Source organism: Miscanthus floridulus, chromosome 10, assembly GCF_019320115.1.
Source record: "Miscanthus floridulus cultivar M001 chromosome 10, ASM1932011v1, whole genome shotgun sequence".
Lineage (NCBI taxonomy): Eukaryota > Viridiplantae > Streptophyta > Magnoliopsida > Poales > Poaceae > Miscanthus > Miscanthus floridulus.
The window spans coordinates 21256988-21272690 of NC_089589.1; the positions used below are offsets into that span (position 1 = coordinate 21256988).

The 15703-nt window shown below is 46.6% G+C and overlaps 1 protein-coding gene across 5 annotated transcripts; it reads right to left on the reverse strand.

Annotated features, from left to right (window-relative positions):
• Window positions 1-4352: 4352 nt before the first annotated feature.
• LOC136487805 (urease-like) lies at window positions 4353-8745 on the reverse strand. 5 transcript variants are annotated; one of them, XM_066484912.1, is made up of 9 exons: window positions 8486-8745; window positions 7844-8171; window positions 7435-7581; window positions 6507-6601; window positions 6356-6401; window positions 5485-5595; window positions 5167-5330; window positions 4708-5083; window positions 4353-4512 (listed from the first exon to the last, which is right to left on the reverse strand). In XM_066484912.1, the coding sequence occupies exons 4-9, from the start codon at window positions 6566-6568 to the stop codon at window positions 4450-4452; spliced, it is 822 nt and encodes a 273-aa protein (XP_066341009.1). In that variant the 5' UTR covers window positions 6569-6601; window positions 7435-7581; window positions 7844-8171; window positions 8486-8745; the 3' UTR covers window positions 4353-4449. The 5 variants fall into 5 exon arrangements, with proteins under 5 accessions (XP_066341009.1, XP_066341007.1, XP_066341011.1 ...); XM_066484910.1 differs by having other exon boundaries at window positions 7813-8171; XM_066484914.1 differs by lacking the exon at window positions 7435-7581.
• Between the last annotated feature and the right edge of the window lie 6958 nt (window positions 8746-15703).

The following is a 15703-nucleotide window of genomic DNA, read 5'->3' on the forward strand; positions in this document are numbered from 1 at the left end:
TTCCTCAGCTCCGATGCTTGTCAGTCATACTGCTCATCTAGAGCAAGCAGGTACGTGGTCAAGTGCACCGTGGTAGGACTATCTTCTTGCGCATCCCGCCCTTGCAAAGCCTCCATGCGAGCCCTCCATGCCCGTCGATTCTTTTCCAAAGGTGGAAAGAACCTCATGGGGGTACAGTCAATGGGCACTTCATAGATCTGGCAAAGGTACCGCAAGGCTTTGCGGGCCACAACCTAGTAGGTGTCGACGAAGTAAAACCCAGTTGTGGTCACATTCTAGGCTTCAGTGATGTTGGGAAACTCTTCACTCTTCCCAATGTAGACGGTAACTTCACACCGCTCAGTGCCATGCTTTTCATACTCACGGCCCTCATACTCGGGACGATCTTTGACTCTGAGCTTTTGTAGGGTGGCATACAGGATCTTGGGAAAACCCTCAGTGTTCAGGCAGTAACTACTAACCCAGGCTTCTGCCATCGTTGGCGGTGGTTGCAAGGAAGGACTAAGCGAAAAGCTAGGTCAAAAGGAAAAGCTAGGCGAGCTAAAGTGCACCGGGTGGTGGTACCAACAGCTAAGCCAGACCCTGCTTATAAAGGTAGAGTGGTCAATGGTCCTGGCGCGGTCCACAAAGGTTCCAGCACGAGATCACTATAAATGAATCGACCGAATTTTTCGCGCGTTCGAGGCGAGCGATGGTCGAGGCCATTAATGACCAATACGGCTGCAAGACAAGGTTCCGACAAGAGCCCAAAAAAGAGTACGGGGAGACGTAGGTCACGGCAGGTGTGAACCACAGGCGACGCGAAGCACAACGCCACAGCTTAGCATTAAATCCAGAACACGAACGAGTCAGTCGTGCACCATACGACACGCGTGACACCTATGGATGACGCATATGCAAGCAATACGAGCACTACAATGCACAAACAGGATATGCATGAATGCATGGCCTATACGTCCTTCTACTGTTGCCAATATATAGGGCAACCGTTCGTAGATTTTTGGCACAACGATCTCTCCCTGTAGCTAGTCGATACTATCGGACTATGCTCGGGGTCAGTGTACCTGCAGAGAACTTGATTAAGCCTACCTAAGTCAGCAGAGTGTCATCTATCCTGTATACATAATCATAGTAATAGGGCTCCTTATATAACTTCGCATGCAATGTCCTAACTTTTTTAAAAGAATTTGTTGTCAAGTTTTAGTTTAGAAATAGGTTCCGAAGCTTTATTTCCTCATTTATGCCGATGGTGCTGCTGGTAGTGTAGGGCACACGAGAGGTGCAAGGAAGGCAGCAGATCTTCGGCCGTAGTCCGCAGCGATCGCCCTGATGTTTGCCATGGTGAGGTGGACACGGAGGTGCTAAGGGATGATGGGACGCTGCACGGCTGGAAAGTTAAACCTACACTAGCAAGGGAGCCGACCAACCCCAACCACCGACCACCTCGGGAGCAACGTGCACGCAACCCAAGCCGTCTCTTAGATGCATGGATGCATGTGTAAGTACAAATGTTCCTACATGGTCGGTGAATTGTTTTTATCTGATGGTAAGGAGGAGAGGCATTAAATATGTCCACCTGCCCGACTTGTTTTTTATGTGATGGTAGCATGGAGGGGAGACATTAAATGTGTCCACCTACTTTCGACCCACCCTACGTAGGTGAAGATGTACACTGCTTTCAAATTTACTGAGTGAATTTCTGGATAGCTTAGGGAGGCACTCGCCATCTTGTTTTATATACTTTGCACGTTCAGTCTATTGCACTCCTCGTATAAATTCTCCGATGACCACCATTTATTGCTTCATCTTTACTGTTTTTTTGCGGGTCTTTACCGTGCTTTTAGTGGGCTATAAAACTTTATTCGTGGACAATCTTGAGTGTTAACACTTAAGTACTCTCGCCATCCTAAAATGAATATAATTCTCACTTTTCAAGATGTCGGACAATTTTAAATTTAATCAATGAGATAGAGGGTGTGGTTTTAAAGACGCGGCCAGAGATAGCGTGATGTGAACCTCAAGAATTGCCTTCTACTTTGTCAGGACTATACAAAATCTTACAGACACGGTTTACGCTTTCAAGGCGTTGAAAAAGTTAGTTCAAATTTGGTCACCTCCATTCTTTTTAGGTTCATACTTCGCTACTTGCGGCCGGGGAGGAGCTGTGCCACAGGTGCTCAGCTTCTCGCCATTAATGGTGTCGCTGTGGCGCCATGGCTGCACAGGACGATGGGATGACGCTGCAGGTGGGCGGTGTAGCATGTAGCGGGGGGGGGGGGGGGTGGATGCTCGGCATGCATGGCCGGTAGCTCGTAGCGTGATGGTCGGCACACATGCAAGTACGAACCGTGTGCATGCTGCTGAGGCCTTTACTTATGCCTGCGTGCTAACTTTGCATGGTGCATGCAAATGGACGACGGCTAGTTAGCGTGGTTAAAGGTAACAAGATGCTGCTGGTGCGTGCGTGGTAAATGTGGTGGTTGTCTGCGTGCGTGCTTGCCTTGCTCTATTTGCTGTGCATATACGGTTGTGCTGCTCATGCTGCTGCCATGCATGGAGAAGGGAGAGGGAGGGAAGGTGGGAAGCATTTCTGTGATTAGCATATGGCACACAAACAATGGTACAATGTTGTGCTTGAGCAATGTCCCAGCAACCCTGTATCTGCTTTAAAAATAATTACATCCATTTCAGTTTAAAGAAGATAGTACATGCATATTGGGAAGATTGAAATTGTTTCCACCCCCGACAGTTTCCACAGGCATTTCTAAGGTAAACAAACCATCTAGCCATTTTTCTTCCCCTCTCATTCTTTACATCATATCACTTTAATGGAATAAATGTACCATCTCAACATTTCTGCCAGAAAAAGAAAACAATTTATGATCTTGACAAGGTCCCATAGGGAAACAATAGATGCTATGCAGATACAAGAAAGGGAAGAAAAGATAGCTCACCAAATGGTCAAATTCCAAGATAAGACATGCTTCACATCTTCTTTAGTTGGCTTGTAGCCACACCTATCCCTCCCTGAGGTTAGGTCTGAGAATTATGTGTAGGTATAATGCAGAATAGTAGCCTCCTCCAATTTGATTTCACTACATAAAAAAAGAAATATATGACAAAACCATCAAGCAGAAACAGACTATAGATTGTTAATTGATCACTTGTTTTAACAAATAACTCCGTATTTTCAGATCTCTTATTTTGGGGATTTGATGTGATTATGCCATCTATGAGCATCGTTCGGATGCAAATGCTCTCTGGTATGTGTCTTGAAATTCTACGAATTTTCCATAAACTTCTACATCATTTACTACTTATCCTAAAAGTTGAGGACGTTACCCCGGTTCCCACTGATAGCACTCACAGAAAGGGTGGTAGGTGGGGAAGAAGGTTGTAGGCTATTTGCGATCTCTTGGTGGTGGCCATCAGGAAGCTACTCCTCTTTCGGGTAGTGTTGGTGCTTCTAGAGGAGCTTTAATTTTGCTATGTGTAATTGCACTATTGTTGACTGTTGGTAGAAAAGAAAACCAAAAGCCTAGATCAGATTACTCTTGAAGAAAATCTACGCCCGGCAACACGAAGGCAGCACTGACGCCGTTGCCGTCCAAATGTCGGAGACAAACTTGCCGGCCCTGAAGAGCTGAGCGTACAAGCATGGTCACGGATCCTGAAGACGTGCGTGCAGATCGAACCACCACTGTCCGGAAGACGTGCGCACAGATCGAAGCTACCCCCAACAGGGGTAGCTGCTAGCAACAGGCACGGCCGCCGCGAGCGGCTGCGTGGGAGTCGTGAGCCCCACCAGGAACGCGGATGCATAGCCACCCCTGACCGCCGTGGGCGCGGACGAGCAGGCCCGACGGGTCGCCGCCGCAGGCACGAACGAGCAAGCCTAACAGGCCACCGCCGCAGCCACCCCAGCCATCAACGGGCGCGCGAGCGCGAGGTGAGCTGGCCCTGCAGGCCGACCGTCGCCGTAGTCGTCTAGCTACCACCGCCGCAGGCGAGAACGTCTGGTCGCTGCTGCTGGCCGTGACCATCCGACCGTCCGCCAGAAGCGTGAGTGCGCGGGCGCTGGCTCTAAGCCGGCCAACCACCAGCAGGCTAGCCCAGATCTAGCCGCTCGGCAGCCGCTGCAGGTGTTGGGAAGGTGTGCGCGAACTGGCCCTGTAGGCCACCACCCAACCGGCCGCTAGCCTCAGCCTCTGGGCACGCGCAAGGCGCGGCCTACGCCAACAGCCTAGCCCCACTGGAATGCGAGCGCGCATACGTCTGACCTTCCCAGCTCACCACCGCGGGCTCGTTGAAAAACTACCAACATAGATGGATGAAGCTACAATTTATTGGTATTCAAAATTAGCGCCCTAAGCTTGAAAATATTGGCAACCTATAATAGGAGACTAATCGCCATATTGGTCTCTATGAATCCAATATGGAATACATTAATCATCTCCATGTGGCATAGCGAGCATCCAACAGGTGGCGATGATCAGTAGGAAGTCTGGGGAGCTGCATATATACAGGGATTTGAGTCATAAATAGAGAAAATAGGAAGGCTGTAGGATAGGAATGGGATAACTTGATGTAAAATGCGTGTCCAACAATTGTGCTGGCTTCGTAAAAATAGTAACGCTACGGTATTTTGATAGGGTTAATTTAGAAGCGTACAAATTAATACGGAACATTCAGGAAATAGTTAGTTACCCCAACAATCATGTTGCTATGGACACCATCCATGACATCAGGGTTTCCAGCCTTTCCAATAGCAACAATAAGTCCACCTTTTATACCAATATCAGCCTTGTATATTCCGGTATAATCAATGATGACAGCATTGGTTATAACTGTATCTAGGCAGGAAGATTCTGGGTACCCTGTAGCTTGTCCCATGCCATCACGCAGAACTTTTCCACCGCCAAATATGCACTCATCACCATAAAAGGCAAAGTCCTTTTCAATCTCAGCATAAAGATTGGTATCACCAAGCCCAATCTTATCACCAGTGGTAGGTCCATAAATGCTCGCATACTTCTCACGATCAACAGTACAGTCAAATGGACCATCACCAATAAGACCTTCCCTGCATACAAACTTAAAAGATAAATTTAGGGAAAAAAATGAAATAATTTTGTCACTGCCATCAATAAAATAGGAAGGATCAACCTTGCATCTGGATAATCTCCATGTCCAAAACAATTTGCATTAACCTTCTGCGTCACCTCATTAAGCCGTGAACTGTCAATAGGACCATCAGCAATGCCATTTCCACCTCTGATTACCTTATGACCTCCGATGCTTACAAGTGTAACACTTTTTGCATCCCCTGGCTGAGGAAAAAAAAATATAGATATCAGGTTCTGGAAGGTTTTAAAGTGGTATGTGCAGTACATTTATTAAAACAAGTAGGAGGGCAAATACAAGAATATAGTCTTAGCATCTTTAAAATGAAAATTGCTATAAGCATGGATGGAATGAAAGCACCTCAAACCGAACAGCTGTTCCAGCAAGTATGTTCAACCTCATGCCGTAGGCCCTTTTCCTATAAAAAACCAGGTAAGGATTGGTCTCTATAAAATGGTGATGGCTTCCAATCTGCAAGGTCAAACAATATTTGAAATTTTTCATGAGGGTTACAAGATGATTGTAATTAAAAAAAACTCTTAAACCTTCAATAAATAGTAAATGAGGGAGTAATGCCATGTAAATCGAACTTATTAAACATTGTATTTAAATTCATCCAAAATGCTAGTTTGATCAAAGTAACATCACAAGAAACAAAGTTTAGTAATAAGAGGATTTTAACTTGAACAAGGCCAAGATAATACATTTATTGACTCAACGAAAGAAGGAAAGAGGGTCGTTTCCTTGAAAAAAAAGGTAAGGGGAGGGGGACGTCAAATTCTTCAAATTTATTTTTAAAATGGACATAGATGCTAAGATCATAATGTCACATTCAGTAAATACCATCACCTGCATGTAGTTCGAAACACCCATACAAGTTCAACCTAACATGGTGGAACAGGGCAAATGTTCTCTGAATTTAGTAGTAATATAACAACATTATTACATGTCTGCCAGTTCAAAAACATGTCTCGACACAAGTGGTATTGGGTGTTAAAACATTAGCCAGAAGGGATGCCAACATGGCATTGAATGAGTAAGACCGAATTTAACCATTAGGAATGCAATTTCAATTTTCAAGAATGAGTTTAAGACTACCTATCTCCTCTTTAGAAATTCAACAAAAAAAATTACTTACCATTTTTCATTTTGACAGCAAAAGGATAAGTAGGAAAGAAAATCATTGCAGGTTTGCACCAAGGTCCAAACAAAAATATCTAGGCATGCTCACCTGAATGGGTCTGTCTGCCTTGTTAACAACCTTCAGAGTTAAAGCCCTGCGCTAAAGGTTTAGAACTATGCGACTAGCACTGTAAACCAGATCAATTTAAAAAAAAAATCAGAGGTAGAGCAATATTACAAAAGCAAATAAACTGGATTACCTGAGAGAGTGGGGAAGGGATTGCCTCTGGTGCGGCCTTTGGAGTACATAGACGTTGGACATGGCCAGCTCGTGCTAGATGCAGAGGTAAACTGCCTGGACGATGACGATATAAAAGAGTGGTTTTTTTTTAGATGATCATGGAGTTAGGAATGATCAATCAGAAACAAACAAACCCATGACAATGCATCTAAGAAAAATCTAATGTTTAATTCTGCAAATGCATCAAGATGCAAACAGATGGCTGTGGCTTCACTGTCTTATTTCCGCTAGTGGATATGAAAAGACAGACCAAGCTGTAGCAAACAAATGAAACTGAAGCATCATTGCATATATGGCATAATTTAATTATTAGGTAAGCACGACGAAGGGAAATGTTGGTGACGCAAACACAACTGGACAATTGTAGTAACCTAATTTCACAAGTATCCTGTAGAAGGACCCGAACTTATACTGCAAAAAAACAGTGGCGGCCAAATTGTCTCAGCGTAAGGATAATGTCATAATGCAGTCACCAAGAGCAGGTAAGAAGGTGATTTGTAATAGAAGGTAGAGGAACTCAAAAGGAGGATTTCAGCAACCTAACTGACAGAAACTGCTCCTCATGTTATTGTCCAGGAGTCCACGATACAGTACAGTAATAACTATGTGTAAGGTGTGATAACCATGACAATGACAGATTCAGTTAAGGGGAATGTTTATCATCAGTTGAGATAAATAACTGCACAATGACAATGTAGGAGACTGCACATGATCTGTACTTGGTAAGACCTTATTCATGGGATGTTTGTATAAAGCATATAGGCCTAGATCATCATGAGACACAAATAAGCAGAAATGCAGGAATTGGTCATTAGAAAATTCTGACAGCAATGATGAGTACGTTTAGAATACCTAGGTGTCTAAAGAACATTGTTTTATGCTTTTACCTATGGCAACATGGAGCATGTAAAAAACCATCAGCAACGTTTTTTTCTTGGGCCATTAGAAACATATGCAGCAATTTTTGTTGCCCCAGTAGGAATGTACGAAGCTAACTGATGCAGTGATGGTGTGATGCACCCATTTGCAGAGATCTTTTCGCCAAAAAAAAGGAAACACGGATTATACATATAGCAATATTAGCATCTTGATGTGTTTGGTGCCTTGACATGTTCACCTAGAGAACACTAATGTCAGAAATAAGAACAGAATGATTCAAATACAGTAAACTCAACTATACTCAGGACCACATCATAAGGGGGAAAAAATAAAATGATGCGGATGTAGACGTATAAGATATACGAAAACAGAACTATTAGCTGTACCCCTGTATCTTATAGATGGGCTGAAACGCACCAGCGATAACAAATCAGCAGACTGCACCATGGAAACGGCAGTAGCCCAACGGAGTCGTAGCACCTTCAAAATTGGCTGGGGATCACAAAATCCAAACAGCAAGTAGAGAGTTTCGGAACCTCGCTATTGCATGACGTTTTTTGCAACGAAGCAATAAATACTCAATAGGCAGAGCTGCATGTAAGGCATTACGTAATTCAGTAAATTCCTGAAATGTCAATGTATTTTTGACTCTCCAAAAGGGTAAAGAACCAACAGAGCAAGTAGGGAGGTGGTCTGTTACTATGTTATGTTCAAGGCCGTCGCACACTTTTTTGTTGCAATATGACTGGAGAAAAGAAAAGTCGGTGTCAATATATATAGCAGAAAATGACTACAGATCTTAGCACTATACATGGTAATTTGGCAAGAGCAAGCTAACCTAGCAGAGGAAAACATGGAGAGGAGGCTTAATTATTTGTAAAATGAGATTCATCAATTCTCTTGCACAAACCATAGCAGAGGAAATATACAGTTCGTGTTGCAAATTGAGACTGTATATAATTGCTACTGTATATGTTTGCTATTGACATCTAACTGAATCACATCTGCATATGGTTTCCAAAAAAATGACAAAATAAAAAGAAAGAAGGTAGAGCATACCTCGTGTTGAGGCTTCTGGGGGACGACGCTGGTGCAGCTTCCATGCGAAGGAGAGCGCCATAGGCGGAGGGGGGCGCCTGCATCGGGGCAGGCTGGTCCGTGGCGGTGCCACCGCGCTGGGGCTGCCCGCGCGCAGGGTGGCACACACCGCCGCGACGGGGCCGGCCGTGCTGGTTCCCGCGCGCCGCGGGGTAGTGCGGGAGGGGCGGACCTCCCTTAGGCGCGGGGCAGCGCGGGAGGCGGGCATCCATCGCGGAGCGGCAGACAGACGTATGCGGCGCAGATGTGGAAGACCTAGTCTATAGGGGAGAGATGGCGCAGCGACGCGATGAGGACACGCAAAGCGGTCGTGCAGCTAGCAGGGGCGGAGAGGGAGCGTGGGAACGGGAGGTTGCAGAGAGAGATGGACGCGTCGAGAAGTTTCTGGTGGCCTTCGGTGGGAGATCGGGAGAGGATAAGGTTTGAGGGGGAGCTGCGTAGTAGACCACCAGCACCAGCCGCCCCCGGGGGAGCCGCAGCCACCGGCGGTGCCCGCTTAGCCGCTGGCGCCGTGTTGGAGACACGGACCTCAGGCGTGCTCATGCTGATGCGCCGCGCACACGCAGCGGGGATCCGTCGGCGCTCGCGGCCTAGCGGCGCGCCGCCACCCCAAAAGCGAAGGCGCGAGAGAGATGCGCGCAGCGGGGTAGGGGAGGCGGCTGCGCCCACCGCCGGGGCCTGGCCACGTCGGTGCGCGGGAGGCCGACCGATGCGGCCATAGATCTGGAGAGAGGGAGAGGGAGAGGAAGATAGAGAGGCGCCGCCGGGCCTCCCGCGCCATTGGCCGCCCTGCCCGGCCGGTGCGCTGCTGCCTCGTCCTATCCGCCTGGATGCGCCGCCGCGTGGAGAGAGAGAGGCAAAGAGAGAGGAGGTCGAGAGCAGAGAGGGAGGAAGGAGGCGGAGGGAGAAAACTCACCCGCGGCTCACAGATGCACGCACGTAGTAGCAGCAGGCATACAAGCAAGCAAGTGTCAGCAGTGCACCCGCACACACAAACCAATAGCATATGCATACATGCAAAGCAAGCAAGGCCCCAGCAGCATGCACGCACGCCTACTCGCATGCGTGCTGACCACCATGCTAATTAGGCACCGGCCATGCATGCCGAGAATCCAACGTCCCTTGCTACGCGCACCGTTCATTTGCGTGCCGCGTACGATCACCAGGAAAGCCCTACTTCAGTGAATGCGTCCACTTGCTTCATCTATCCACTGCCGAATGCATGGAAGAAGGCTGGCTGTGACGCGCTTCATCTGAGTCGTGGAATTTCTATTTAACACACCGACTAAATAGAACGTACGTGAACACCCTGGGAGGCCGCCGATTCAGCGTAAACCCTACTTCATTGAATGCGTCCACTTGCTTCATCTATCCACTGTTGAATGCATGGAGGAAGGCTGGCTGTGACGCGTTTCATCTGAGTCGTGGAATTTCTATCTAACGCACCAACTAATTAGAACGTACGTGGACACCCTGGGAGGCCACCGATTCGGCGTGCCTTTATATCTCTTCATCTATCCACTGTCGAATGCATGGAGGAAGGCTGGCTGTGACGTGCTTCATCTGAGTCGTGAAATTTCTATCTAACGCACCAACTAAATAGAACGTACGTGGACACCCTGGGAGCCGCCGATTCGGCGTGCCTTTATATCTCTAATTGGAACACTACTGCATAGATGTGTACCACAAACAGAGGAAGTGGTTGGAGCTGAGCTGGTCGACACAACGCATGGTGTCGACCCGGTCGGACATTAAGCCCTCCCATGATTCATGGACGACATGCTTGCTCTGCCCTGCTCCCAAGGCCTAGACCAAATTGCTTCCTAGGCTCCTGGGCTTTGTGCTAACCAGTCCCGGTCCTGTCGATTTAGTGGCCAAGAGCGAAGTAAAAAAATGAGCCCTTTAATACAACTCAAATAATAATGTTCCTAATAAGTGTATTGTATAAATAAAAAGTTATACATTTTACCTTAAAATTTTCTTCTAACATTTGCTGATGTGAAGTCATTGATGGAACCAATATCATTTTCATCTAATAATTTCTTCTCAATGTATAAAGTTGTCAAACTATTTAATCTTTTTTGAGACATTACAGAGCTCAAATAATGAGTTCACTATAAATTTAAAAATTATTAGTAAGCAATGTACAAAAGTTGTCATACACAGTACTAAATTCAATTCAACACTATACGGATTCCTAAATCCCTGAATTATTACAAAGTTGAGAACTAGATTAAATGATTATTCGCTGCCCTAGCTACAACGTAACTCCGCAAGGATTCCTAAATCCCTGTATTATAAAGAAAAAGATTGGGGACAAAAGCAAATTAAATCTTGATTAAACATATATCCTTGGCATCCATCAAATCATCAAATCAAAGGGGAGCAATTGGGTACCTCCGTGCGAGCAATTGGGAGCAATTGGACAGAGAGTGGGGTGGGCGCCGCCGGCCAGCGGCTGCACGCTGGTTGCTGCCACGATGTAGAGGCTAAGGGGTGCACGAACGACTGATCAACGATGGCACGAGCACGACGCGCAGGCTCTGGCTCGCAGGTTGTAGCATGGAAGAAACAGCGGCGGCGTGGCAGAATGCGAAACCAACGTGCCGATGTGGAACTGCGGAAACCAAATCGACAGATGCTTCAAAGTTTCTCGTACGCGCCAATCCATTTCCTGGCCTCATGGGCTCCTGGCTGTCCTATGAGCTCCTGTACCTACAGCTTAGATATACGGGGTTGGGCCCCTTGACATCGAGGGCCCTCTGCGCAGGCACAGCTCGAAACAACCCCCCCCCCTGCGGCCGGGCCTGGTGTTAACATGGCAAAAGCTTGTGTCTTCTTTAATATTCTTGTATCACCATAAAATATTCTATATAAGAGCATCTCCACTAGCTCCCTAATACAACTCCTCCAATAAGATGATAACGGCGATGACCCAATACTACTTTTCAGATTATTGGGGGAGGTGCTATTGCAGACCACCAATAACTCATCCCCAATACAAATGGGCCCCACTTGTCAGTGAAAAGTTTATATTTTCTTTTTTTCTCCCTCAGAATCTCTTCTCCCCACACACCACACTGCTTCTCTCCCTAGCGACCGCCTGAAAGCCCTAGTTTAGTTTTGAATAATTGATGAAACCTAAGTACTAACCTTTGTCATGAGTGTTGATTTGAGCAAGGTTGGTACATACCAAGTGATGGAGCAATGAGAGGTCCATGGAGATGAAGATGGACATAAGATGATGGTGATCAAGCTCTAACTTGGAAAAGAAGAAAGAGAAAAACAAAAACCAAGTGTTATCAAGACAAAGGTATCAAATAGGTTTTTATTTTGGTGATCAAGACACTATAAAGAGTGTGATCACGTTTAGGATCGATAGCTATACTACAAAGAGAGAAAATCTTTGGCTAAGCGGTTATCGAGTGCCACTAGGTGATATAATTCATGCATATGCATTAGGGACCTAGTGTGCTAACAATTAACCATTGAAAAATGCTTGGAAAAATGCTAACACACGGACACATGACTTGTACACTTTGTGGTTAGCAACATGGAAGCAATGGTGAAGTGTTTGAGGAGATAGAAAAAGAGAAGGGGTCACTCACACATGACCGGACGCTGGTCTCGGCTTGACCGAACCCATCCGGTGCATGACCCTAGGTGGCGTGGGCCATGGCGAAGAGGACTGAGTTGCGACTGGACGCTGGACCTAACTCCGGCGCCGCGTCCGGTCATGTGTTGCAGAGAGGGAGCGGCTTGGGGCCGCGATCGGACATTGGAGAGAATGCACGACTGGATGCGCGGTGGACACTATTCATGTGCCCGGTCACGGCGTTGAGAAACGCGCTGCGACTAAGAGGGTAGAACCGGACACTAGGCGCGTTAGGTCATCTCTGACCGAGCACGTCTGGTCTTGTTTTCTGTGCTCTGGAATGTCTCTGGAAACGATCAGACCACCACTACGCGGATGGTTCAAGCGGTTGTTGTGAAACCGTGAGAACCGATTGATGACCAGTGCCAGCTCGTCGTCCCCAAGTGCGTCTATCTGCTCCTCCGTAATAGACACCAAAGAAGACAAGGCAAAGGAGATCTATGAAGGGTTAGCTGAAGAACTTAAACCATTACCTGAGACCAAAGCCATAGTCATGTAGAGGGATTCTTGATTTTGGCTTGGGTCTGGTAATCAATCACGGTGGACTTGAGCTTGCTGAAAAGCTCATCCACGGTGAGGGTGTCGTAGTTAGTGGACTCGATGATAGCGGACACCTTCACATTTCAAACCTTCCAATCTAGGGCATATAATAACTTTAGAGCCCTCTCATGATCATCATAAGGCAGTTGCGGCTTGTTTGCCCGCATCTTGTTCACAATCGACTGGAAACGAGAAAACATAGAATCGATAGACTCTCCATCCAACTGAGAGAAGTTCTCATACTCACGCTTGTATGTCTCAAAGAGTCGGGTTTTGACCTGTGCGGTTCCCTCGCGATAGCTCTGAAGCCTCACCCAGATCTCTCGAGTAGTAGTACAATAAGAGACTCTTTCAAACTCAGAAAGAGAAAGACTCGAAAAGAGAACACTACGAGGCTTGCTATTTGTGTTGTATTGGTCAATCTGCTCCTGACCGACATGAACAGCAAGCACCTCATAGTTAGGATCCTCATAAATATCCCAAACTCGCCAATCAATGCCCTAAAGATGCGCAGACATGCGGATCTTCTAGTAGGGGTAGTTTTGTTCCATCGAAGTGCGGCGGTTTGCCGGAACCGCGCTTCATGTCGCCTCCGTGGATCATGGACCGATTACGGTGGAATGATCTTTAACCGGCTCTGATACCAATTGAATGACCGGAAACGCTGACCAGAGGAGGGGTGAATGGGAGCCATAAATTTCTTTTAAAATTTTTCAACCGCTATCCTAAACTCACCGGCAAACATGTAAACCAAACACCATGATGCCCACGACCCAAATGATTGGATGGACGCTCCCTAGGAACACAATGGGATACCACAAAACCAACGTAACAGATGAAAAACGAATCCGAGCTCAAACGAACAAACCACGCAAGAAACAAGTCCGGTATGCTGAACAGCACAGAGCGACTTTGGAAGAAAAATCGAAAACCCTATCAAATAGTGTCCAAAAATTATGAAATTTTAACCACAGGTTCTAGGCACCTTGAGGTAGATCTTCAAAAAATTTCAGATCCAAACTCGAAAGTTTGGCCTACCGGGCACGTCCGCCATTTATATCGGACGCGTTTGCTATTTTCGAGCAGTTCTCGGGAAAAATCGATTCAACACCCAAAATTCGATCAAATCAACTCGAAATGACTTGAAACTTTGCAGACGAACCATAGTTTTTCAACCCTATAACTTGATTCGTCCCGATCTATAAACTCGTGAGGAATTAGATGAAATCCTTCGGTAGAAGGGATCAACTCACGTCCTAGTCCATCTCAGATAAAAAGAACGAGTCAAAATGCTCTCAAAATGACGAATCGAGCCAAGAAGGAAAGGGGGGAAAACAAGAACGCGAAGAACACAAACGTGATTCACAAAAGCACCTCACAAATTGAATCTCGGAGGACACGGGGAGGTTAGGGCCTCCATTCTGAACCAAAATCACAGGTTCAATTAAACTAGGACACTAGTTCATCGGTAGACCTCTTGAGAAGAACCTAGAGAGGGCGAAAACCTAAGGAGATGGAATGAAATGGCAAGAGGTGAAGGAGATTGAGGCTCCCTCATCCTTATCCTTATTTATCAGGGCTATTACACAATCCTAAATATGTCCCTAGATATTTTGAGTCGGACCATTTAACCCGAGGGAGTTATGGTCCATCCCGAGTTATTCTTCATCCGACGGCCACCGCTCCCTTCATAAGATAGCTTCGCCTCGACGCGAACTCCTCGATCCCGCCACATGCCGTCCATTCCTCCTCAGAACCTCCGCCCGAGTTTTAAGGCCAAACCCGGGAAACCGTCACCCGGTGGTTTTGAGGTTCAACCCATCAAACCGCTGCGAGTAGCGTACTCCATATGCGTCCTCCGCCACTCAACGCGTGTCACCTCCGTCCACGACCGTCCGGGCGTGTCGAGTCTTCCAGAGACTCGCTCGACTTGCACGTCCGCCGTCTTGACTCAGTCAACACGATCACTCCCATGTACACGTGCGCTTGTCGATGTTCTCATATGTCAGCCACCGCGGCTGGTCACTCGACCTCCCGGTCCCTCGGTCCAAGCCTCATGCCCGTCCTACACCACTCCTAGACCATCGGCACGGCACGTCCCTACTTGATCTTTACCCTACCGTCGACCACCGCCTGCGAGCTCCACACATGTGTACCACAAGTCAAGAGACATGTTGCACAACCCAACTCACGTCATGATTAATTCACAAACTCAACCCAAAATACGAATCACGTTGACAATCACTTTTCACAAATTCAAACCACAAGGACACGTATCAACCTTATGTTGGCACAATTTGGAAGTTAGACATGAACCTGGTAGATACTTGGTGCCCTGCACACTGACATGCACCTGCCTCGAGTCGCTGCAAGCTTCACGTGTGACTGCATCGGATGCAGATACCATGCCAGTGAGGACACTGGGTTGCTTTAACAAATGAACATTAGCCCGTGTTTACTTCAAAAAAAAAAAAAAGTTCCAAAAAAGTGCTACAGTATCCATCACATCGAATCTTACGATACGTGTATGGATCATTAAATGTAGACGAAAAAAAAAACTAATTACACAGTTTGGTTGGAAATCGCGAGACGAACGTTTTGAGCCTAATTAGTCCATGATTGAACACTATTTAACAAATAAAAACGAAAGTGTTACAGTACCCGAATTCCAACTTTCCCTCCAACTAAACACAGCCTTAGGGTGCAAGTGTATTATATTGTCACTGCGCTGACAGGCATGCGGTTATGTCAGACCGGTCTGGCAATGGTGGGTGTAATGCAAATCAATCAGATTCGGATTCATGGCCAGCCGGTGACAGAAAATTCAGTTGAGAGTGATCAATACTCACTAGTTAGCAAATATTGTGAAAAAAACTATACTGTGCAGTGGCCACCGGAAACAACCAACGGAGAGCACATGGCCTTTCAAATTAAAGCTAAATGAGAACTACTAGCGGAGATACAAGATGATGTGCTAGCTAGTG